Source organism: Pelobates fuscus, chromosome 2 (genome assembly GCF_036172605.1).
Source record: "Pelobates fuscus isolate aPelFus1 chromosome 2, aPelFus1.pri, whole genome shotgun sequence".
In the NCBI taxonomy this organism is placed as follows: Eukaryota; Metazoa; Chordata; class Amphibia; order Anura; family Pelobatidae; genus Pelobates; species Pelobates fuscus.
This window is the reverse complement of record NC_086318.1, coordinates 87,067,479-87,091,805: the sequence shown is the minus strand read 5'-3', so window position 1 is coordinate 87,091,805 and position 24,327 is coordinate 87,067,479. Positions and strand designations below refer to the sequence as shown.

The 24,327-nt window shown below is 42.7% G+C and overlaps 1 protein-coding gene across 2 annotated transcripts; it reads left to right on the top strand.

The window, feature by feature from the left end:
• The first annotated feature begins 283 nt into the window (after positions 1–283).
• IWS1 (interacts with SUPT6H, CTD assembly factor 1) lies at positions 284–24,327 on the top strand. 2 transcript variants are annotated; one of them, XM_063442438.1, is made up of 15 exons: positions 284–481; positions 5,262–5,353; positions 5,954–8,000; positions 8,254–8,437; positions 8,986–9,043; positions 16,046–16,146; positions 16,572–16,722; positions 18,054–18,136; positions 18,531–18,660; positions 19,082–19,199; positions 20,841–20,952; positions 21,230–21,286; positions 21,440–21,551; positions 21,866–22,028; positions 23,905–23,984. In XM_063442438.1, the coding sequence occupies exons 1-14, from the start codon at positions 448–450 to the stop codon at positions 21,989–21,991; spliced, it is 3,405 nt and encodes a 1,134-aa protein (XP_063298508.1). In that variant the 5' UTR covers positions 284–447; the 3' UTR covers positions 21,992–22,028; positions 23,905–23,984. The 2 variants fall into 2 exon arrangements, with proteins under 2 accessions (XP_063298508.1, XP_063298507.1); XM_063442437.1 differs by lacking the exon at positions 21,866–22,028 and having other exon boundaries at positions 23,905–24,327.

Genomic DNA, 24,327 nt, shown 5'->3' with positions numbered 1-24,327 from the left:
ATGTAAAAATTGTCATAAACTCAAAGTAAACCTCAAATTTCAGGACAAAATAGCAAAACTGAAAACATAACTGACAAAGTTTATTATTATAATTATTTTTATTTCCCTCCAGTTTCAGCTACTTTGTCCTGGACACTGTCTGACATTCACATTGAACTCAATAACTCTGTCAGGAGACAGTCTGTGCTCGCGCACGCGCAGTACAACGGACGTTGTCGGCGCGCGCCCTCTAACGTCATGCCCCGCCCCGTCCCCTGACCCCCCCTCTCAGGTTACCGGCCAGGCTGCGCAGGCGCAGTGCGGCCCGACCTGGTTGAGGCCTAGCGGTTCCCCCAGTCGGCCGTACAGTTAGTTGTGCGATGAGCTGCAGCTGGTAACACTTCCCCTCCTCAGTGTGGGACTTGCAGCCTAGCGGGAGAGCGAGCGGAGCCTCTGACAGCCGGGGCCATGGAGACGGATTACTACAGCCCCGAGCACTCAGGTAAGCAGGCCCAGCCGGCGGCCCCCGGGCCGGACACGGAAACAAGCCGGTCTGTTCGGTAGACACATGGAGCTAACCGAGCGAACCACACGGTACTTCCTGTGCGAAATACCGCCCGAAACGTGATATCCGAGCCAGCCTTCCATCATTATAAACCACTATAATAATAATAAATATTATTCACCGGCCCGTCTGTACACACAGGGTCCGTCATTATATACTATAATAATAATAATAAATATTAAGCGGTCCGGCCGCTTCCTGTATTCCGGACCCCGTGTAGCCGGGTGGGCTCGGCTGGTTTCCTGGCAGAGATCGGTTACCTTCTGTCGTACAGGGCTATTCACTAAAGTGAGAATTCAAACATTTCACATTTAAGGCTAAAGTAGCCGAACTGGAAGCATTGCTGGCTGGGAGAAATGTTCTAGTTCGGCTACTTTGACCTTAATTTAGAAAATCCCTGTCAGTTCCCACCAGTTCTCACTTTGGTGAATAACCCTGTCTGGAGAGCAGGAGGACCTGACACGGGAGGGACGGCAGGGATACTGGGAATGGGACAGGGCTATTCACTGCGCTGGGAATGGGGCAGGGCTATTCACTGCGCTGGGAATGGGGAAGGGCTATTCACTGCGCTGGGAATGGGACAGGGCTATTCACTGCGCTGGGAATGGGACAGGGCTATTCACTGCGCTGGGAATGGGACAGGGCTATTCACTGCGCTGGGAATGGGACAGGGCTATTCACTGCGCTGGGAATGGGACAGGGCTATTCACTGCGCTGGGAATGGGACAGGGCTATTCACTGCGCTGGGAATGGGACAGGGCTATTCACTGCTCTGGGAATGGGACAGGGCTATTCACTGCGCTGGGAATGGGACAGGGCTATTCACTGCGCTGGGAATGGGACAGGGCTATTCACTGCGCTGGGAATGGGACAGGGCTATTCACTGCGCTGGGAATGGGACAGGGCTATTCACTGCGCTGGGAATGGGACAGGGCTATTCACTGCGCTGGGAATGGGACAGGGCTATTCACTGCGCTGGGAATGGGACAGGGCTATTCACTGCGCTGGGAATGGGACAGGGCTATTCACTGCGCTGGGAATGGGACAGGGCTATTCACTGCGCTGGGAATGGGACAGGGCTATTCACTGCGCTGGGAATGGGACAGGGCTATTCACTGCGCTGGGAATGGGACAGGGCTATTCACTGCGCTGGGAATGGGACAGGGCTATTCACTGCGCTGGGAATGGGACAGGGCTATTCACTGCGCTGGGAATGGGACAGGGCTATTCACTGCGCTGGGAATGGGACAGGGCTATTCACTGCTCTGGGAATGGGACAGGGCTATTCACTGCGCTGGGAATGGGACAGGGCTATTCACTGCGCTGGGAATGGGACAGGGCTATTCACTGCGCTGGGAATGGGACAGGGCTATTCACTGCGCTGGGAATGGGACAGGGCTATTCACTGCGCTGGGAATGGGACAGGGCTATTCACTGCGCTGGGAATGGGACAGGGCTATTCACTGCGCTGGGAATGGGACAGGGCTATTCACTGCGCTGGGAATGGGACAGGGCTATTCACTGCGCTGGGAATGGGACAGGGCTATTCACTGCGCTGGGAATGGGACAGGGCTATTCACTGCGCTGGGAATGGGACAGGGCTATTCACTGCGCTGGGAATGGGACAGGGCTATTCACTGCGCTGGGAATGGGACGGCTATTCACTGCGCTGGGAATGGGACAGGGCTATTCACTGCGCTGGGAATGGGACAGGGCTATTCACTGCGCTGGGAATGGGACAGGGCTATTCACTGCGCTGGGAATGGGACAGGGCTATTCACTACTTTGGATTACTGGGAATGGGGCGGGGCTATTCACTACTTTGGATTACTGGGAATGGGACGGGGCTATTCACTACTTTGGATTACTGGGAATGGGACGGGGCTATTCACTACTTTGGATTACTGGGAATGGGACGGGGCTATTCACTACTTTGGATTACTGGGAATGGGACGGGGCTATTCACTACTTTGGATTACTGGGAATGGGACGGGGCTATTCACTACTTTGGATTACTGGGAATGGGACAGGGCTATTCACTACTTTGGATTACTGGGAATGGGGCAGGGCTATTCACTGCGCTGGGAATGGGGCAGGGCTATTCACTGCGCTGGGAATGGGGCAGGGCTGTTCACTGCGCTGGGAATGGGGCAGGGCTATTCACTGCGCTGGGAATGGGGCAGGGCTGTTCACTGCGCTGGGAATGGGGCAGGGCTGTTCACTGCGCTGGGAATGGGGCAGGGCTGTTCACTGCGCTGGGAATGGGGCAGGGCTGTTCACTGCGCTGGGAATGGGGCAGGGCTGTTCACGGCGCTGGGAATGGGGCAGGGCTGTTCACGGCGCTGGGAATGGGGCAGGGCTGTTCACGGCGCTGGGAATGGGGCAGGGCTGTTCACGGCGCTGGGAATGGGGCAGGGCTGTTCACGGCGATGGGAATGGGACAGGGCTGTTCACTGCGCTGGGAATGGGGCAGGGCTATTCACTGCGCTGGGAATGGGGCAGGGCTGTTCACTGCGCTGGGAATGGGGCAGGGCCGTTTACTGCGCTGGGAATGGGACAGGGCTAGAACAGGGCCGTTTACTGCGCTGGGAATGGGACAGGGCTAGAACAGGGCCGTTTACTGCGCTGGGAATGGGACAGGGCTAGAACAGGGCCGTTTACTGCGCTGGGAATGGGACAGGGCTAGAACAGGGCCGTTTACTGCGCTGGGAATGGGACAGGGCTAGAACAGGGCCGTTTACTGCGCTGGGAATGGGACAGGGCTAGAACAGGGCCGTTTACTGCGCTGGGAATGGGACAGGGCTAGAACAGGGCCGTTTACTGCGCTGGGAATGGGACAGGGCTAGAACAGGGCCGTTTACTGCGCTGGGAATGGGACAGGGCTAGAACAGGGCCGTTTACTGCGCTGGGAATGGGACAGGGCTACAACAGGGCCGTTTACTGCGCTGGGAATGGGACAGGGCTAGAACAGGGCCGTTTACTGCGCTGGGAATGGGACAGGGCTAGAACAGGGCCGTTTACTGCGCTGGGAATGGGACAGGGCTAGAACAGGGCCGTTTACTGCGCTGGGAATGGGACAGGGCTATTCACTGCGCTGGGAATTGAAAGTGAGTTTTTTATAATTTAAAGCCAGATTAGCCTAGCGGTTTTCCTCGATATTTTGATTCCCACTCACACAGACTGGTTTATTCACTGAATTGAGAATTGTCTGGAAGGAAAGGTGAATTTAAAATATTTAATCAAACTGGAAGCAGATCTGACCCGATTATTTTTTTCTAGATGGCCTATTTTGGCATTAGTTTTGAAATTTCCTGTGAATTCCCATCAGTTCTTACTTTGGTGAATAACCCTGTCTGGTGAGCAGTAGGACCTGATACGGGAGGGACGGTAGGGCTATTTACTACCTTGAAAGTGGGTTTTATAATTTAAAGCCAGAATAACCTAACTGTTTTTCTCGTGTTATGAATCATTTTTTACGCTGGATTGTATAACTGACTCGAGAACTGTCTGAAATACAAAGTGAATTTCAAATTTAATTCCAAGTAAGCCAAACTGGACATGAATTTTTCTAGGTTGTCTATTTTGGCATTAAATTTGACATTTACTTTGAATTCATGGACATTTTCATACTACTCTCACTTATCCTGTATTATCCTGTTAGGGTTAGTCGGGGTTTGGTAAAGTTAGAGAGTGTGCTGCCGCATGACAGCAAACATGCCTTTGTTTAATTATTTTGTTGTATATGATGTGTGTATTTTTATGATATAACAAATGGTATACTTTTTAATGTTTGTACAATTCTGCATTAGCAATGTGGCTGAGATAGGACCAGCACTGGGTAGAGAGAGAGCCGAGTTACATCAAACCATTTCTAAATAAACTGACAATCTAGGCAGCACAACCACTGCGTTGTGCTGTAGGCTGTATTCTTTGGTTTTTTTCTTGCCATTGTGTGCATATTTAATTGATATTAGGTAGCAGAAAAGCAAACTCATTTTAATGGAAATTTGTAATGTCCGTTTGTATGTTAACCCAGTCAGTACTAATCAAACTTCCTCAGTCATTTTGGGTGCAGAGTTATATGTTCACTTATGAATCTGCATCATCAAGAAGAATACATTGAGGTTCCTCTGAATTTCAGTTATTCCTTAGAGAGTGTGATTATTGTGTATCTTGCGTTCACATATCCCTCTCCTTTTCTTGTTTTTTTTTTTTTAAATCTAATAAAATTACTGATAGCTAGAGAAATTGGCTCTTTTTTAAATGTTATTAGTAATACCCTCCTGGCTATAAGACTGCTTTTGATGGTTTCCCACTCACATGCTTGAATATTTGAAGTATTGAGTGCATTCCATGAAGTAAAATTGGCTTCTCCCTGCTGACAAACCATGTCAAACCTTACTAAAATGGTTTGAAAGAGTTACCATGGACTCGTGGCACCATAACCACCACAGACTGCTGCAGTGGTTATTGTGCCTAGAGTGTCCTTTTAAAGCATTATAAATTGGGGATCAGGCTGGTACTTCATAAATATTTGTATGCACATAATATATCAGATGGGTTTTGATACATTCCAAACCTTCTTAGACCAGTTAATGTTAGCAGTAGCTTCTGCAATTAAAAGGGTGCAAATGCATGATGTTAACAAATCAATCGCATGGGCTCCTAATCACTAAATGTGATTTATTAATTTTTTTTGTTCATTTTCCTGTTGTAGATGATGGAGGAGCCACTCCAGTACAGGATGAGCGTGACTCTGCCTCAGAGGACGAAGCGAATGAAGTTGGAAGTTCAGGGCACCAGTACGAGGTAATTGTATACATTTAGTCTATCTAAACCGGACACTGTCTGTTAAACTTTTTTTGTTGAGAGGGCCAATGTTGTTTTTATAGTTTGTATTTAATTTAGGCTATGTTAAAGTGGATCTCTCACTCCAGAGAGAAAAAACATTATAGCAGCACATTTGCTGGGGGGGGAGGAAAGGTGGGTAAGGAAAATATCACATGTCCGTGTTGTAGGCACTTTACAGCCTGGGAGACCTCTGGTGCTTTTCGACTTCTATATATAAATGCCACGGTATTGCAGGAGTAGCCTTTGAAGTGTCAAAATAAAAACTATGGATATTTTTTAAGATAATCTCATATGTGACAGTTTCACTTTGTTTATATGTTTGCCTACGATAACAGGGTAAATCATACTAAACCCAAGACTTAAGCTGTATGCTTTGATTCACAAGTGGACATGTTGGTTGTAGTACAAAGAAATGCTAGAAAACGTGATAAGACTTTTACAAGTACTCTGGCATGTCAGCGGTCATTAACATATGTATAGTGAACACAGTGCTTAAATTAATTGAATTCCCTTCATTCACTGATCCATATGCATTATATGTAATATATTATTTTCCAGAATGAACATAGCGATGCAGAGGAGGACAGGAGAGGGGGTGCCAGTGGATCGGAGAATGATGAAGCTGCTGAAGGCAATGAGTCAGACGATGAACAGCATAGAGGTCGCAACTCCAGTGACTTGGAAAATGACAGCTTTAATCGCAATGCCAGTGATTCTGATTCAGATGATGAGGCACATCAACAGAAGGGCAGTGATTCTGATAATGATCATCCCATGAAAGGTCCTGGCAGTGATTCTGACGATGAGGTTCATTCTAGACATTCAGGCAGTGAATCTGAGGATGATGCACCAAGCAAACATCAGGGTAATAACTCTGATGATGAAGCACCTGCTAAAAACCGTGAAAGCGACTCTGAAGATGAAGCTCCTGCCAAGAGAGCAACAAGTGGCTCTGAAGATGAAGTTACAGCCAAGCGGGCAGGCAGCGACTCTGAAGATGAAGCACCTGCCAAGCAGGTGGCAAGCGACTCTGAAGATGAGGCTCCTGCCAAGCGGGCGGCAAGCGACTCTGAAGATGAGGCTCCTGCCAAGCGGGCGGCAAGCGACTCTGAAGATGAGGCTCCTGCCAAGCGGGCGGCAAGCGACTCTGAAGATGAGGCTCCTGCCAAGCGGGCGGCAAGTGACTCTGAAGATGAGGCTCCAGCCAAGCGGGCGGCAAGCGACTCTGAAGATGAGGCTCCAGCCAAGCGGGCGGCAAGTGACTCTGAAGATGAGGCTCCAGCCAAGCGGGCGGCAAGTGACTCTGAAGATGAGGCTCCAGCCAAGCGGGCGGCAAGTGACTCTGAGGATGAGGCTCCAGCCAAGCGGGCGGCAAGCGACTCTGAAGATGAGGCTCCAGCCAAGCGGGCGGCAAGCGACTCTGAAGATGAGGCTCCAGCCAAGCGGGCGGCAAGCGACTCTGAAGATGAGGCTCCAGCCAAGCGGGCGGCAAGCGACTCTGAAGATGAGGCTCCAGCCAAGCGGGCGGCAAGCGACTCTGAAGATGAGGCTCCAGCCAAGCGAGTCGCAAGCGACTCTGAAGATGAGGCTCCCGCCAAGCGGGCGGCAAGCGACTCTGAAGATGAGGCCCCAGCCAAGCGAGTCGCAAGCGACTCTGAAGATGAGGCTCCCGCCAAGCAGGCAGGTAGCGACTCTGAAGATGAAGCTCCCGCCAAGCGGGCAGCAAGCGACTCTGAAGATGAAGCTCCTGCAAGGCGGGTTGCAAGTGACTCTGAGGATGAGACTCCTGTGAAGCGCACAGCTGCCAATAAGCGAAAGAAAGTTGCAAAACATGCGAAAAGTGACTCTGAAGATGAAGCTCCTGCAAGGCGGGTTGCAAGTGACTCTGAAGATGAGACGCCTGCTAAGCGCACAGCTGCCAATAAGCGAAAGAAAGTTACAAAGCTTTCAAAAAGTGACTCTGAAGATGAAGCTCCTCTGAAGCGTGTAGCTGCCAATAAACGTGCAGCTACCACTAAGCGAATTGCTGCTGCCGCCAAACGTGCAACAAGTGACTCGGAAGATGAAGCTCCTCAGAGACATGTAGCTTCTTCAAAGCATCTGTCTAAGCGGACAACCTCTGCCAAACATTCAGCGAGCGACTCTGAAGATAATGCTCCAGCAAAGAAGGCAGGAAGTGACTCCGATGAGGCTCCCCCGAAGCACACAGCAAGCGATACTGAAGATCAAGTTCCTGCTAAGCGTGCAGTTATTGATTCTGATGATGATGATGTACCTGAGCCAATGGTTATTAATGACGATAAAGCTCCTCCTAAAAGTATTCCTTCTGATTCAGAGGATGAAAAGCCCGCTAAGATAGAAGACAATTCAGAGGATGAATTTCCTAGAATGAAGAGGAAAATTGTGTCATCTGACGACAGTGAGGATGATTTTAAACCTGACCCTAAGAAGAATAAGAAGTCCTTGCAGCGCAGCTCCGGTAGTGATGATAGTGAAAATGAGGGTACGAAAAAAGAAAGACCTGAAAGTGAAGGAGATAAAGCAGGGAAAAGGAAAGCGGCAATCTTGACAGACAGTGAAGATGAAGAGATGGCAGATAAACCAGGTAATACATTATTGCAGTTGGAGAAACACTGTTACATGTTCATAGTGTCACACAATTTATGGGATGGTGTTGCAGGCTTACGATATATTTTAATTTACGTCAGTGTCTGGTAAATTGAGCTGCAAAACACTAAAGTATACGAGTACCTATGAAACCTCACATTGTTAAAATATTTCCTTTAAAGACCCATTTATTGCAAATATATGAACGTATGCCATTTTAGGTGTGGAAATACCATTTTTTTTACATGCAGGTAGTAAAAAGAACCGGATCCTCTCCGACGGGGATGACAGTGACAGTGATGCTGAGAAACCACAGAAGAAGAAAATTGGTTCTTCTGGCAGCGAGGAGGAAGACGAATCAAAAACACAAGGAGAAAATAAGGATTCAGAGAATAAGTTATTTGGCAGTGACAGTGACTCTGGAAATGAAGAAGAGTAAGTAATGGCCAGTAGGCCTGCAATCTGTAGCAGAGCTATAAAACATGCCACCACCAATGCACACAAACATAATTTGGATCTATGTGTATTAATGTACACATGGAGGGTTGCCGTGTGAATGTAAGGGTTAGTGTGTTTACGAAAACATGACTCTTATGTCTGTAAAGTATTAAAGTTAAAAATACCAAAACGTGACTTCAAAAAAATATATATATTCATTGTGAAAAAAAAATAGTGAAAGATTCCATATAGAAGCAATTCTCCGATAATTTTGGTTCCGGATTGACAACTGATAAACGTTAAAATTGCTTTTTTATTTTGTTTTTGTGATTTTTTTTGTTTGCTTGTTTTTTTTGATGGAGGGCCAGAGTTTGGGGAAGCCTGCTCTAGACTGATATTAATTTAAAAAATTATATAGAGGCTTTTTAAATTTGAAAAAATTTAAAAAGCCTCTATATTTTGTCAATGAGACATAATTTGTAGCCTAGATTGATTTGATCATCATATTCATAGGATCTTAATTATATTTATTAATCTTAATACAGGAATCTGATTGCTGATATTTTCGGTGAATCTGGAGAAGAAGAAGAGGAAGAATTTACGGTAAGGTTCTCCCAATAATTTCAAATGTGTATAAAATGCAACAATTTATAACCAATTAAACTTTCTTTTCCCTTCGTATAGTGGCAGTACTTACAAGTGGGATGTTCCTTAGGATTCTGGACAAGAAGCTCCCCCTTCTTTAGAATTTAAATGCTGTGCTCCGCCTGCTGCCTCCATATAAGCTGTAACTCAGAGACACTCACCAGTTCTTCTTGTCCCGGCAACGGGACGGACAGGTTCCCCCACAGTGCAGGTGGAGATTTGGTGCGTTCAGCACAGGTTGCTGACCGGGAGGTGAGTGCCCGATAGTTTCCCGGGCGGGAACTGAGCGGCAACAGTACTTCCGGGTTCGCGTTACGGAACGTGACCGGGTACTGTCTTTTGTGGTTTTTTCTGACGGAGTTCCCAGGTGGTTCTCCTTCATTGCTCATTACGCATGCGCACAGCGGTGGAACGCACGCCCGGGAGGCTTTGCGTTCCACCAAACACAGAATCACGCTACTGAGCATGCGCGAAACGGTGTTTGGCGCCAAATTTAAAATTTGGATACATGGCTGTGCAGGACCTTCCTGACCCCAAGGGTGGGTGTACAGTTCTGGTTCTCCGTGTCACCTGCCCTCCTACACGGATCTTAGGTGATTTAAGGTGAGGTTTAACTATTGAACTCAACTTTTTTTTCACCTTTTGTTTTTATGCATGCTTCTAGAATAAGTCCTATGTCTCCAGATAAGACAGATATAGACAAGATGTCAACTTCTGTTCCAAACACCACAAGTAAATCTAAGCACTTATGTTGTCTGGAATGTGCATTACCTCTACCTGACGGATGTCGCAAAAATACATGCAATCAGTGCGCAACGGATCGGCTAGTAAAAGCCGAGCAGACTGATATGGCATCCTTCCTGGGCTGGTTTCAGGAATATTTGTCCCAGACATTTGAAGCTATTCGGGAGAAACTGCCCACACAGCGTAGGAGGAATAGATCTCCTTCTGTGTCTGACGTCTCTTCGCCTTCGGATATTTCCAGCCTGGCTTCAAGTGTGGAGGAGGGGTATCCACCAGAAGAGCTGAAGAAATTTATTAAAGAAGTGACGACGGCGGTACAAGAAACTGAACCTACCAAGGGTAAGGTTAAAGGTTTCCCAATGTCTCCTTAAATCTTGGATCTCCATCATAGAGAATGAAAGAATCTTGAAAGACGTACGTTCAAGTCAAGCTACAGTCTGGAGAAAAATGGGAAAGATCTTCCTAAGTGGATGTTCAGATTGACCAGCTATCAAAGAAAACCACTATACCCATTGGCGAAGTCTCAGGGCTTAAAGACCCAATGGACGAACGGGCCGAAACTTCGTGTAGTAGAATATTCCAGGCCGCAGGATATCAGTGCAGAGCTGAATTTGCAGGTTCAGCGGTTCTCAGAGCTCAGAGCGTTTGGCTACAAGCCCTGGAAGATTACATTATGGGAAATCTGATACAGATCCTTCCCATCTCTTGTTCCTACTGAAAGATGAGTTTTCTTTGTTTATCAGCGAGGATTATGGGTTTGTCGTCAGTAGCCAGAAGAGCTCTTTGGCTACGAACATGGACAGCTGACTCTGCGTCTAAAGCACCCTTATGTGCATTACCCTTTGAAAGGAACAAAAATTTTTTTTTGGCACTCCTTTGGAAGACATTGTTAGACAGATGTCTGTTACGAAGAAAGCCCTGCCTCTGGATTAAAGAACCCAGGGATATTAAAGTTTTTAGTACAAGGGTCAGAGGTCCTTTCGTTACCAGGGCGGTTTTGCAGGTTTCAAAAGCATGATGGCCTATGGCCATACCAGCCTGAAAATCCCTGATCTCGTCAGATCTCAGAAGCCATCCAGACTCGGGCCTGGTTAGTACTTGTATGGGAGACCAACTATGTACCTCAATTAAACAGCCAGTGGTCTTGACAGGAATCAACAGGCATGACAAAAGGGGAAGTTTTGACGCCATAAGATGGGAGGACGCCTTCGGTTCTTCACCCAAGACTAGGAAAGAGTGCTTCATAGGTGAATTACAAGAACCATTTCAGAAGGTTACAGAATAAAGTTTCATCGAAACCACGTCCATCCTTCCTACGGTCAAGCTATCCATCAAGAGTAAACAAATTCTCTTCTTCTTTAAGAAATGTGGTAGAGAGGTACCCAAACGTTGAGTATTTCAGGGAGTTTACTCACGCCTTTTTTTCTGGTTCAAATACCAGATGGAATCTAGTAAACACCTGCTTACCATGACAGAAGTTCCGTATGGAACGTATTTTGTCTTTTGACACACATTTTTACAAAGGGAGATTACATGGCGGAGTTGGTTTAAATATGCTTATCTCCATGTACCGGTTTCAGAATCTAACCGGAAGTTCTCAGGTTTGCGGTTCTAGCAACACTGGCTTGTTGGTCTAGTGGTATGATTCTCGCTTCAGGTGCGAGAGGTCCCGGGTTCAAATCCGGAAGTGCCCAAGCATTCTTGTTTCAAGAAAGCGAAGGATTCTCCATTTACATTTAAACTCTTCCCTTTGGCCTGTCCTCAGCTCTTCGAGCTTTTACGGAAATCCTGGCATCCATAGCAGTGGTTTTACGTCTGAAAGGTATCTCGATTGTTCCATACCTGGACGTTTGGTTCCTGAAGGCCCAATAAAGACAACTGCTAAATCTTCATCTCACGATTACAATGAAGGTTTTAAGAGATCACGGTTGGATCCTGAACCTGGAAAAATCCAAGCTGACTGCGTCACGAAGTCTAGAGTTCTTGGGTCTTAGAGGAAATTCACAGTCCCTCTCTCTTTTTCTACCATTAGTGAAACAAATGAGGATTTTTAAAGCCGTATCAAAGCTGCATAAAACCTAAGTTCAATCAGAGATGCTATGAGGTTCTAGGCCTCCTCGCTTCTGCAATCCCAGCAGTGGCCTGGGCAAAGGCAGAAGCAAAACCATTGCAATGGGACATCCTTTCCCAATGGACACGAAAACAGGAAGATCTAGACTCTCCTTCCACCTATCCAAAAGGGTGAAAGGACTCCTGAACTGGTGGAAACACAGAAGCAAAATCTCAAAGGGCCTATCGTTTGCTCAGAAACAATGGTTTATGATATCCACATATGCCTCCCAGATGGGTTGGGGCGCCCATCTAGCTTCTCAGTTCCGTCAGGGTCTTGGAACGGAGTGGAGTCAGGCGCTTCCTGAAGTTTCAGGGTTTAATGCTGTTTGGAAGGCACTGGTTTCCTTCCGTTCAGCCATCACAAATCAGGCTATGAGGATTCAGTCAGACGACGCCACTACAGTGGTTTTTTTCGCCAGGGTGGCACGAAGGTAAAAGCTCTTCAAGAGCTCTGCTATCTCATATGTCTTGGGCTCAAGCGAATCTTCTCGCTATATCAGCTATCCATGTCAGAGGGTCTCTAAAGTTAGTTCAGACGGCCTCAGCCGTAGACTTTGGTCTCAGGCAGACTGGGCACTGTCAAGCTAAATTTTTTGGGCGCTGGGTTCACGCTTCGGCAGGCCGGAGATAGACCTGTTTGCCACAAGGAGATACAGGAAAGTTCAATGTTTTGCTTCTCTCCATTCAGGAGAGTACCCAGTTGTCCTAGACGGTCTATCGATACCTTGGACCTTCGACATGGCTTATGTTTTCCCTCCTGTCGCTCTTATACCACGGATTGTTCATAAGTAAGATGAAGAAGGCAAGTAATTGGCAGTCCTGCCCTTCTGGCCGAACAGGAGTTGGTTTTCGGAAGTGGTAAACTTGACAATCTCACGTTAGCATCTCCAGTCTCTTCTCAAATATTGGAGAATGTGACTCTCCCCGTGGAAACTCTGGATATTTTTCACCTGACTGCATGGTTGCTGCAAGGGTGATCCTTCAAGGCCATTGTCTCTCTGACCTTTATGTGATGTGTTGCTGTCTTCTGTCCGCTGGTCCACTTCGTAAATCTATTTCAGAGTTTGGATGAAGTTCAGAACCTGGTGTTCACTTCGAGGTTAGATCCGGCCAAAGCCTCTATCCCGGAAAGTCTTTCTTTTTTGCAAGATGGGTTTGAAGCCGGCCTGGGAGTTTTCGCTCAAAGGCCAGATTTCAGCTCTAAATCACTTCCTGGTTCGTGGCTTTGCCTCAAACCTGCTTTTTCTAAGATTTCTTAAGTCCATAAGGCTTAAGAGGCCTCCTAAGTAGTACCTTTCCCTACTTGGGATCTGTCTGGTGCTTCGAGCCCTTTGTGAACCACCATTTGAACTTTCACTGGAGGTTCATATCAAGTTTCTTACCTTCAAGACGGTTTTCCGGGTGCCTATCGCCTCTGCTAGTTGAGTAGGTGTGATCCGAGCTCTCTCTTTCTCTCCGGAATTCACCTTTTTCATCGCGACTAGGTGGTCCTGCACACCAAGCCTTCTTTTTTGCCTAAGGTTTTTTCTGGTGCTGCAATTACCAACCTATTGTCCTACCGGGGTTTTCTCATTTTCCTACGTCGGATCTGGAAAGAATGTGACATCTCCTAGATGTTGGAAGATCCCTGAAAATCTGTCTTCAGATGACTCAGGGATTAGATCCTTAGATCTATGTGTATTCTTTCATGGCGCTAACAGGGGTTGTGCTGTCTCAGGACCCTCTTTGGCCTGATGGCTAACGTATACAATCAGGTTGGCTTATCAATCCAAAGGGATTCCCCTTAGTTTCCCTTTCAAGGCTCGTGCCTCTAGAGCTATGATGACCTCCTGGGCTGAAAGAGCAGCCGCCTCACCTGAAGACATCTGCAAAACTGCTGCTTGGTCTTCCTTACATACTTTTATCAAGCATTGTAGGCTGGACGTATTCTCATCATCTGAAGCTGCTTTGGGCGTAAGGTGCTACAAGCTGTGGCCTGCTGAGTTCCCACCCTTTGTTGTTTGCAGGGGTCTTGCTATATCCCACTTGTAAGTACTGCCACTATACGAAGGGAAAAACAGTAATTTTACTTACCGTAAATTCCTTTTTTCTTAGTATAGTGGCAGTACTGGCTTTCCCTCCGCTTTCAAATGGATAAAATTCTATGCATCATTCGGTCTCCGTTTTGGTTCTTTTGTAGTACTGGTGAGTGTCTCTGAGTTACAGCTTATATGGAGGCAGCAGGCGGAGCACAGCATTTAAATTCTAAAGAAGGGGGAGCTTCTTGTCCAGAATCCTAAGGAACATCCCACTTGTAAGTACTGCCACTATACTAAGAAAAAAGGAATTTACGGTAAGTAAAATTACTGTTTTTTGGTACAATCCTCTCGAATGTGGAAGGTACTTGAAAATGGAGTAGGTCTTTACGGATATGTGCTTGTAGTTCAGAAGAACATATAAGAAAGAAAGGGAAAAACAGGACTCCAATGGTATAAGTTTTCTGGACTTATATTTATTATTTTATTACTATTTTATTGTTTTTAGGCGCACACTTTTTTCTGTTTTGTGCTACTTTTGTATTCTATTTACTATTAGGGGATTAGAGGGAACTCCCCTTCCATGTTAAGGTGTGCAGACGTTTATTAAGCTTTATATATCTCTCTGTGGCAGTTTAGCGCTGACTCTTCTCCCTTTTTTTTCTTAAACTTTCTTTTTGTCTACATTTTCCAATTCATCCAAATTCTCTACATAATTAATATGGACAAACTAAAAACCTTAAGCGTGGCACACTGATTCAAAATATTGATTAGTTGACAGTCTTTCAGGTGTCACACAGTACATTATAAAGCACTGTATTTAGAGTGCAAAAGTGTGTGTGTGTGTATATATGTATGTATATATACAGTTTTGCAATCTAAATTACTGGTGTCTTTGCCCTGTGCTTGTCAGCATAATAGAACAATTTAGCATAGAGTTAGCACTCACAGGACTCCAAATGTGTTTTATTTTTAAATACATTTGGAGTCATGGGAGTGCTCTCTATGAGATATATCTCTCATCCATAGAATGACCCTGAAGAAAGTCCAGAGAACGGGAACTGAAACGTTGGTCGTTATTTTTGTTTTTTAACCCCTTAAGGACCAAACTTCTGGAATAAAAGGGAATCATGTCATGTGTCCTTAAGGGGTTAAAAAGACCGGTGAGCAGCCATTCTATTCAGATACTGTGTTATTGCAGCTCAGGCTTATGCGCCCGGCATTGAAGCAGTCAAAGCGTGAGTGCAGGGGATTTTTGTGTGTATGTATGTATATATGAAATTCAGATAGCACTCTCAGGACTGTTCAATAAAAAATAAAACTTAACTTTTAATGAGCTTGTGAAGAAAATCGACGTTTCAGTCTGCTAGCCACAGACTTTCATCAGACCACTTCTGCCCATTGGAGTGGTCTGGGTGCCAACTCCCATTACCCTTAACCCTGCAAGTGTAATTATTGCAGTTTTCATAAACTGCAATAATTACCTTGCAGGGTTAAGTCCTCCTCTCGTGGCTGTCTGTTTTAAACTACTCTGGATGTCTTCATGCTATGTGAGGACCTCCAGCGTTGCGGAAATCCCCATAGGAAGCATTACAGGGTCCGGCAGTGCCAGGAAAACTAATATATTTTCCTGGCACTGGAGAATCCTTTGAACTTACAAAGAGCCTACCAGAGCTGGACAAAAAAGAAACTCCAACTTTCAGCAACTAAAAACGTGCCTTTCTTAGGGGACTTTGTACTTTCAAAGTGACAATTCCTTGCCAAGTTATTCACTAAAGTGAGAATTGCCTTATATTCAAAGTACATTTCAAACTCCAGACCAAAACAGCAGAATTGGAAAAATTCTCAGTTAATTCAGGTTTCAGTTTTGCTATTTTGTCCTTAAATTTGAATTTCCATCGATTCTCATGTCGGTTGCTAACCCTGTACTTGTACAGGTGGATTTCCTCTCCCACCATAACCTGACTCGAATACAGGCAGGATGTAGTTCTGTTCTCTAACACAAGCTGCATATGGTCAGTGTAATGTTCCCTCTATGTACCTTTTAAAGTATCAAGCAACTAATTCTGCCTTACCTTTTACTACGTAGGGTTTTAATCAAGAGGATCTAGATGGGGAGAAAGCTGCAGCAAACAAACAAGCGGCCACAGCAGATTCTGACTCTGATGATGACATTCGATCTGGCAAACAGTAAGTTGGAATAAGATGATGTGAAAAGCTTAATTGGACTAACATTGAGTCAGACTATTTTAAGTGATCAGATATATAATTTTTTCTTATATGGAAGAGTATCATTATTTTTCACAATAGAGCTATGTAAAGGTACCTTGATGTTAAATAGAGCTTATCCTGGCTCTCGCTTCTACTATTGGGTCAGCTACAAATTGCAATGTGTGATTGAGAAGATAATAATCTTACACATTCTGAAAATAAGGACTGGGCATTCTGATTTTTGTAACGTTCAGTGACTTCCATTGAAATCATGGTTTAATTTTAGTTAGTTAATGGTGATTTAAATAAACATTTATCTTCAGTTTTTTTTTTTGTTTTTGTTTTTGTTTTAATGTTGTATTCATTTGTAGTAAATGTTTAATGATTCTCTGCTTTCACTACAGAGCTGATTTCAGATCAGATTTTGATATGATGATGGAGAGAAAAAAACTCATGAGTGGTAAACGGCGAAGAAACCGTGATGGAGGTACTTTCATCAGTGACGCAGATGATGTAGTCAATGCTATGATTGTGAAAATGAATGAAGCAGCAGAGGTGAGCAGAGTCTCCTAATGACTTTTTTTTATTAACAGTGGGAGTTTGCATAAAATAATGAAATGTTGTGCAAAGTCGAAAAATTGTGGGCTGGTTTAAATCAAAATTCTTGCTAACAGATGTGTTTGGCCAGTGATACCAGAAGTTCACAGTGAAAAGGAGATGTTTGCTCTGAATGGTGACATGAGAGCTGCATAACCACGACTTTAAAGGGAAACTATAGTGCTAGGAGTAGTAGTCTTAGCACTATAGTACCGTATATAGTGAGCCCTCGGTCGTGCGCTTCCCCCCCATGATGTTTTAGCTGAAGCTGGATGTCCTCATACAGAGCATGAGGGCGACCAAAAGTTGCTTAACAACCCTGAAGCGCTGGTAGACAGCTGTTATAAGTGAAGTTTACCCGGCAATGTAATTATTGCAGTTTATCAGTAACTGCCATAATACAATTGCAGGCTTAAACGGACATGATATAAAGTGGTCTGGGTGCCTATTGTGTCCCTTTAACGGTTTATATTTTCATGCATGTGTAGGAGTAAAAAAACAGGGCTCTATAGAAGATCCTGCTGGATTTACCTTTGTGTTTGTTTTTTTTTTTTTTTTTTTTTTTAAATCTACTGGGTAATTTTAGCAAAAGTTAGTATGGTTGTATAAGGTTTTATCTTCTCCTGAACTAAAAAACCAAGACGGGCTGTCAGTTATCGTATGAATACAAGATTCACTATACGACACACAGTCATGACTGCAGTCAACGTCTACCGTTGTTAAGTTACTCAGACGTGTTTCTGCTGGCATTATGTCAATGTATATTGTCACTGTACGTATGCAAATGTCTGTGCGCAATTTCGTTCTGTTATGTCTGTATTGTATTTCCAAACATGTCTTTGAATGAATAAATAAAGGATAAAAAAAAAAATCTACTGGGTATCAGGCAGTTTTATGCCTAGAACCCAAACAGTCATGATTGACTGCTGACTTAAGTGGAAAGGAGCCAGCATTTAACATATTTAACACACCGTAAGAACAGCTTTGTCTAAGTATCACTATTAAGCTAAATCAAAAATGTATTTATTTTGAACTCAACTGGTGGGCAACTTGTCATAAATATTTCGTTACCATGATTTGAAGCTGCTTTAATGCACTTAAAGCAAAATGTCAGTTTCATTTGTTTCTGCTAGTTGAGGCAGAATCCAGTTAGCTGTTAACAATTTGCTTTGAGTGTGAGAATTTTACTTTTATACATCCTCCTACCACTAGAAAAATCTCTAATTTTGGAGCTGGTTTATTATCCTGGAGAAAACATTTGGATAATAAATTCTTTTATTTGTATCTAGGAGGACCGAAGTCTCAATTCCACCAAGAAGCCGGCACTGAAAAAACTAACTTTGCTTCCAACCGTGGTCATGCATCTTAAAAAGTAAGTACTTTGAGTGGTTTACGGCTTTCTTCCCTTTTATTTATTTTAATTTTTCCAGATTAGAATTGCAACACAAACTAAATATTCTATTAATCACTTTATATTTAAATTTTGCCTCAGAGAGCCTAGGATAGTTTACACCCTCCTAACATCTGCATTGGGATATAAATTAGAACAAAAAAAATTGAGCACAGCCCATGGCTTAGTATTAGTTTGCTTTAGGTCATGCAAAAAGCAGGAAGTGAAACTCTCCTTTTATCTGCAAATAATTTCTATATGCTCATTCGCTTCATTTTGACAGTTACATTTTCATTATACATGCACTGAGCCTTGTAAACAGTGGTTGTTCTACAAGAATTTACTTAATTACTTAATTTACATTTCTTTATAACAGGCAAGATTTGAAAGAGACCTTCATTGATAGTGGTGTTATGTCTGCCATAAAGGAATGGCTTACTCCTCTTCCTGATCGCAGTCTACCAGCTCTGAAAATCCGGGAAGAGCTACTGAAGATACTTCAGGAGGTTACTAGATACACAAACAATTCTTATTTTTTCCCATTTCATTCTAAGACAAAAAAATCCTTTTTGCTCATACAATCAGATAGGCTTGCATGTATGCAGCTATCGGACTCTCATATTAAATATTGAATGTGTACAAATGTAATGAAGCTAGACAGGAACAGTAGGCTCCCTAGCATAATCTGTTTCCAGTTCTGATTTCTGCACTACAAATCAAAATGATAGAATTCCTCGTAAGATAGTAAGCACATTTATCTATAGATCCTCCATTGGGTCGATCTCCTCTGGTCACATGGAGTAAATTGTCTTTTCCAGTTTAGGGGAATCCATTTTTCCTCTGGCTATAACAATTCCCCATACTTTATATTGTAACACCCTCCATATTTTATATTTCCTCTTATATGTTTTTTGTTTCTTTTTTCAGCTGCCTAGTGTGAGCCAGGAAACACTAAAGCACAGTGGCATTGGTAGAGCTGTTATGTATCTCTACAAACACCCTAAGGAGTCAAGACCCAACAAGGACATTGCTGGAAAGCTGATCAGTAAGTAGCATGCAAGATAAGAATGTTAATGTATCCTCTGCCACAGAACTCTCGCAAGTCCTTTGTGGATCTGCATGGCTGTAGGACACAGGGTGCTACAAAATCTTGTCATATGATTTTATATGCATATACGTATTTGGTGATAAGCTGCAATGCCATATGGTAGCCATGTTATTGTTTTATGACAGTGTTGTAATAAGCCACTGTAGCACGCTATACACTACATTAATTGTAAAATATTTCAAACACCATCTATATAGGTGTTCAGGTTTGGCATGATAGATAGTGGATGATATTAAGAAAGTGTAAGACAATATAGAGAGAAAGTAGAAATTTAACTTTTGAAGAGGAGGCAAGTGAATGAAATCTCACCTGGGAAGCCAGATGTCTCTATTGAGGTCTCTATATTTTTTTTTTATTGCGCTGATTTAAAATGGGTCTGTTTTGGAAACTACTAGAAAACCCTGTCTGCCACACCACCACTATGGTACACACCAAGTCTTCTGCTATCTGCACTCTGGTTTTGTTGTTTGATATGATTATAGTGCATTTGCATGTTTTTCCGTTCACGGTAGGTCATTTGATGTACCAATTCATATACGCTATACCAAGTGTAAGATGCAAACACACATGCATCTCCTATTTATGACTGTCATTTATTAATTCATACAATATTCCTTTAAAACAAGATGCAAACTAATTAACTTGAGAATCACATGGATCTGCTTATAACTTCTGTGATGTATGAACTGTTTTTTGTTTTGGCTTTAACTAGTTCCTTACTATACTATTAATGTAAGATTGGTGAGTGGCTGAGAGTATTCAGCTGATACTATCAGGCAATGAACATAGCCCTGTCTGATCTTGCTTTTGTTGCAGATCAGAATGTTAACCCGTGCCACACCAGATCACTTTGTTCTGTTGCACACTCGTGCTAGCAGCAGTAATGCATTGACCAAAAAAGCAATCTTAAATTTACTTTAAATACCTTGTGCTGACAGATATAATGGAAGCCCAACTCACTGGTTTGTTGTGATGCTTTATAACCTATATTGCAACACCATTTCACAATTCTACAAGTTTACAAAAAATCCCTGAGCCATCTTCTATTGTAGTGAACCTTAAAGGGACACTCCACTGCCCAAATACATACAAAAATCACTATTTAGTAGTTATACCGTGAATGCAAACATGCATTTGCATTGGGAGCATATCTAAAAACTGCAGATTTCTTTTCTGCAGCCTTTGCAAATCCTCTCATTCTTCCCCAGCCCAGACATTCTTACCAAGGCAGGTGTTCTGAGGAGCAATTTGCTACCTCTTGAGTTTAGCTCCACTGAGCTAAGCTATCAGGAAGTAACAAAACTCTTAATCTGAGATAGGTTTATTTCGAAGAGTGACACTTTCTATTAAAATCTGTTATTTATTTTTTTAATTTATTTTTTGTTAAAGAAAAAGCTAAAGTGTTTTAGCTGTTCAGAGTGTTCCTTTTAGCTGGTTCTTATAGATTAACATTTGCATGATTGCTAAATTACTGGGTTTTGTTTAACCTGAAACTTTGAAAGCTTTCTTGTGAGCCACTGTTTACATAGTATGTTAACGAAGTCAGAACTTTAATCATGAACGTGTACTCTGTTGTAGATGAGTGGTCACGGCCTATCTTTGGACTAAGTTCAAATTACAAAGGCATGACCAGAGAGGAGAGGGAACAGAGAGATCTGGAGCAGATGCCTCAACGCAGAAGAATGAGCAGGTAAACATATTGAAATACTGCAACTGTGTAAACTAAGCACCACCTTCAAGGGTGCTTCTATGATTCGTTTGGTTCCCCAAAAAGAAAACCATTGTTTAACCATGGGACAGATCATATTGCCATATGGTATTTAGAACAAACATACGTTTTTAATGTATACATTCAACATACCAGTCATTGTACTTGTTAGGCTTCTATGTTGATTAAGTTTATGACGTATAACATTAATTTGCAGCCTTAATTTTCAGTGAATTCATCCGTTTTCTTTCCTTTATAGTTCGGGAGGTCAGACGCCACGTAGAGACTTGGAGAAAGTGTTAACAGGAGAAGAGAAGTAAGTAGAAGTGCATGTGTTATTGACTTTGTCTTCATGAAAATCAAAATATTCTATTAATATACTGGAAATACAGAGGAATTATTCATTTTTTTCCCCAAAAACATTTATTGAAAGTAATGTAAAGCAAAATTGATTGACTCTTTATTTTAGAGCCCTGCGGCCTGGCGAACCTGGATTCTGTGCTCGTGCCAGAGTTCCTCTACCATCCAATAAGGATTATGTTGTCCGTCCAAAGTGGAATGTAGAGATGGAATCCTCTAGGGTGAGTATAATACCTATGACTTATGTCGACCCCCTGACTTGCGAATTTTTGTACATTGGAACATCAGCCAATATCAGCTAACCTATATAAGATATTCAACAACAACGTTGCTAGAATTCAATCCTGTCCAGTCTTTCCTTTCTATTAATTTATTTCTTTACCTTTGTCCAATGTTAACAGTGCATTAACAACAGTATGGGAACTTTCTACAGTGTCAGGTTTTCTACTATCCTTTTGTTCTGCCTTTTTTCTTGCTCCCCCCGGTGTCTTTTTTTTTATGTTCTGTAACATCCTTGGATGGACTCTCGATCCAGTTTGGTCCTCGGAAAGGCATTACTCGCCTGGAGAAGCATAAAAGACGTTTTGCTGAGCGAAAAAGACTAAATAAAACAACACGTGCTGTCAAGTTCAGCATTGAAGGGAACAGAATGCCCCTCTAGTGTTGGTGGCCATTGGCCCTCTGTGTCTGCGTGAGAGGTATTCTTCGGCATATCCTCTTCCAGTGTGTACTAAAACGATGCACATGGTTGTTGTGTATGCTCTGGTTTTGCTGCTCTGAGGAATGAATACTAATGTATTGATTCATTACTGGCATGAGAAACAATCTTGCTCTGTAAGGGAGTTTTAATTTTATTTGTGGGGCGTTTGTTTTTTACTATTACTGCACATCACAAGGAATAGAATGAGTAATGTAATGCTTAAGAGAGAGATGGTTGGACGTGCACTAGATTTGCTGCTCCATTCTGATGCTTACTTGGTGGCATGAGAAATATGCTCAGTCTGTTTAGGTAAAGGTGTGTTTTATTTTTTGTTTTTTATTTGTTGTTCATTTTGCATGTTTTTAATACCCGATGTAGGGTGACAGAGTTGTTCATATCTCTTTGAGTAGGAGGACATTAGCAGAACATGAACTGCATTTTCCATAGGAAGTTTGTAGTTTATTTTTAGTTTCTTGTTTGTTTGTTCTAGTCAGTGATAGATGGAAAATGCACACCATAAAATTGTCAGATTGCAGTACTACCTGGGCACTCGATTGGGCTGCTTTTTTTTCTCTTTTCTCGTAATTGTTCATTTTTAATTATTTTAGTTAGTTTTACAACAAATACAGACATTCAAATCCGTATATAATTATACTCAGCATCACACGTGTTATCCAGGTTTTCGGCAATTCTTTTTACATGCAATAATTTGATACAAATATGGAGGATCCTCTGAATAGTACATCACCCTTTGAGAAAAATCAATGGCATGGTTTGGCTTTCTAGCCTTTAATGTGATCTGTAGAGCTAAGTTCCTAATGAAACTCATGAAGATCGGTGTTATATTTCCTTTATTAAGGGTTAGTGGCAGTTATGTTGGTCTCTTTGCTTTGCATGATGCACGCCTGTCGTGTACGTCTCTTGATGTGCTTTAAGTCGAGGAGCGTCCCTGATTGCTCTAAGTTCATAAGCCAAGTCCCGTCGGGTTGGTGATGGTGCTCATTGGAAACACTACATGCAAACTTAGATGTGCACACTGTAGTTTGGTTACACGGGGGATAATTTAAAAGAAAGCAACAAAAAAAAGAGATGGTGGCGCTGTGACATCCTTAAAAGTGCAAATCTCTCAACCCTTATTTTAAAAATATTTAATAAATTATAAACACATGCAGCAACAATACAGAGTCATAGTAAAACAAACTATAATAAATAATGACAAATGGTCCACACAAAGAATTTGATAAAAAAATAAATATATATATATATATATATATATATATATATATATATATATATATATATACACACCATAACACAGTAAAAAAAATAGAGGAAATATTTAAAAAATAAATAAAAATAAATTGTAAATTCACTGTGCGTACCATTTCTTATTATTTGGTATAATTCAATAGGCGGACGTCATGAAATCTAGTGAGTAGAATTTTTCTGTTTTACCAGTGCCTTAACCCCTTAAGGACCAAACTTCTGGAATAAAAGGGAATCATGACATGTCACACACGTCATGTGTCCTTAAGGGGTTAAAAAAATAAGATTATGGGAACTAAATATAAAATGAAATTTAAATCATGGTAATTTAAGCAAAAGGTGATAACTGTAAGTTTTGCAATTTGGCTTTCCGTTTCCAACTTTCCAGTATTTAATGAATAAATCCCCTTTGTAAAGTATATAAATAAGTCGCCGTATGGTAATCTTTTGTTTCTAGATTCTAAATCACAGATTGAGGTTGTTTTTTTTTTGTTTTTGTTTTTTAATACTAACAGATAGGGGGAAAGATTAGTTCATTGTTATTCTGTACAATATGTCACAATTTAGACCTTTAGTCCTCTAACATCCACCATTTTGTTTTCTTATAGTACCCGGGGAACAGTAAGAAAGGTGTGAGCCGACTGGACAAACAGATGAGAAAGTTCACAGACATTAGGAAGAAGAGCCGCTCTGCTCACGCCATCAAGATCAGCATAGAGGGGAACAAGATGCCTTTGTAACACTTGCATCTCTGGATGTTCTCAGATTATTGGAGTAATGATGGAGCTCCCATTGAACATTTTCCTTGTCCTGTTGCTCTTTGGACTCTTTTCGAGCCTTTTGCAATATTTTAAATGCATTCTGTGCCCTTGTGGAGACCTCGCATCTCTTTAGTACAAGATTCATGACTCCAAAACTATGAACTTTGGCCCTACTTTCTGGGATGTATTTAATGCTGTGTGTACAGATCGAATTCTCAGCGTACCTCATTGTCTGGACCTTAGACAATAAATTCTTGTTTTGTTTTTTAA

What these genes read in the sequence shown, in the direction of transcription:
- IWS1 (XM_063442437.1), top strand. Translation starts at nt 448, where the DNA reads ATGGAGACGGATTACTACAGCCCCGAGCACTCAG. An exon ending in AGAGATGGCAGATAAACCAG is followed by an intron (nt 8,001 to 8,253) that starts GTAATACATTAT and finishes TTTTACATGCAG; the next exon opens with GTAGTAAAAAGAACCGGATC. An exon ending in GTGTTAACAGGAGAAGAGAA is followed by an intron (nt 21,287 to 21,439) that starts GTAAGTAGAAGT and finishes TCTTTATTTTAG; the next exon opens with AGCCCTGCGGCCTGGCGAAC.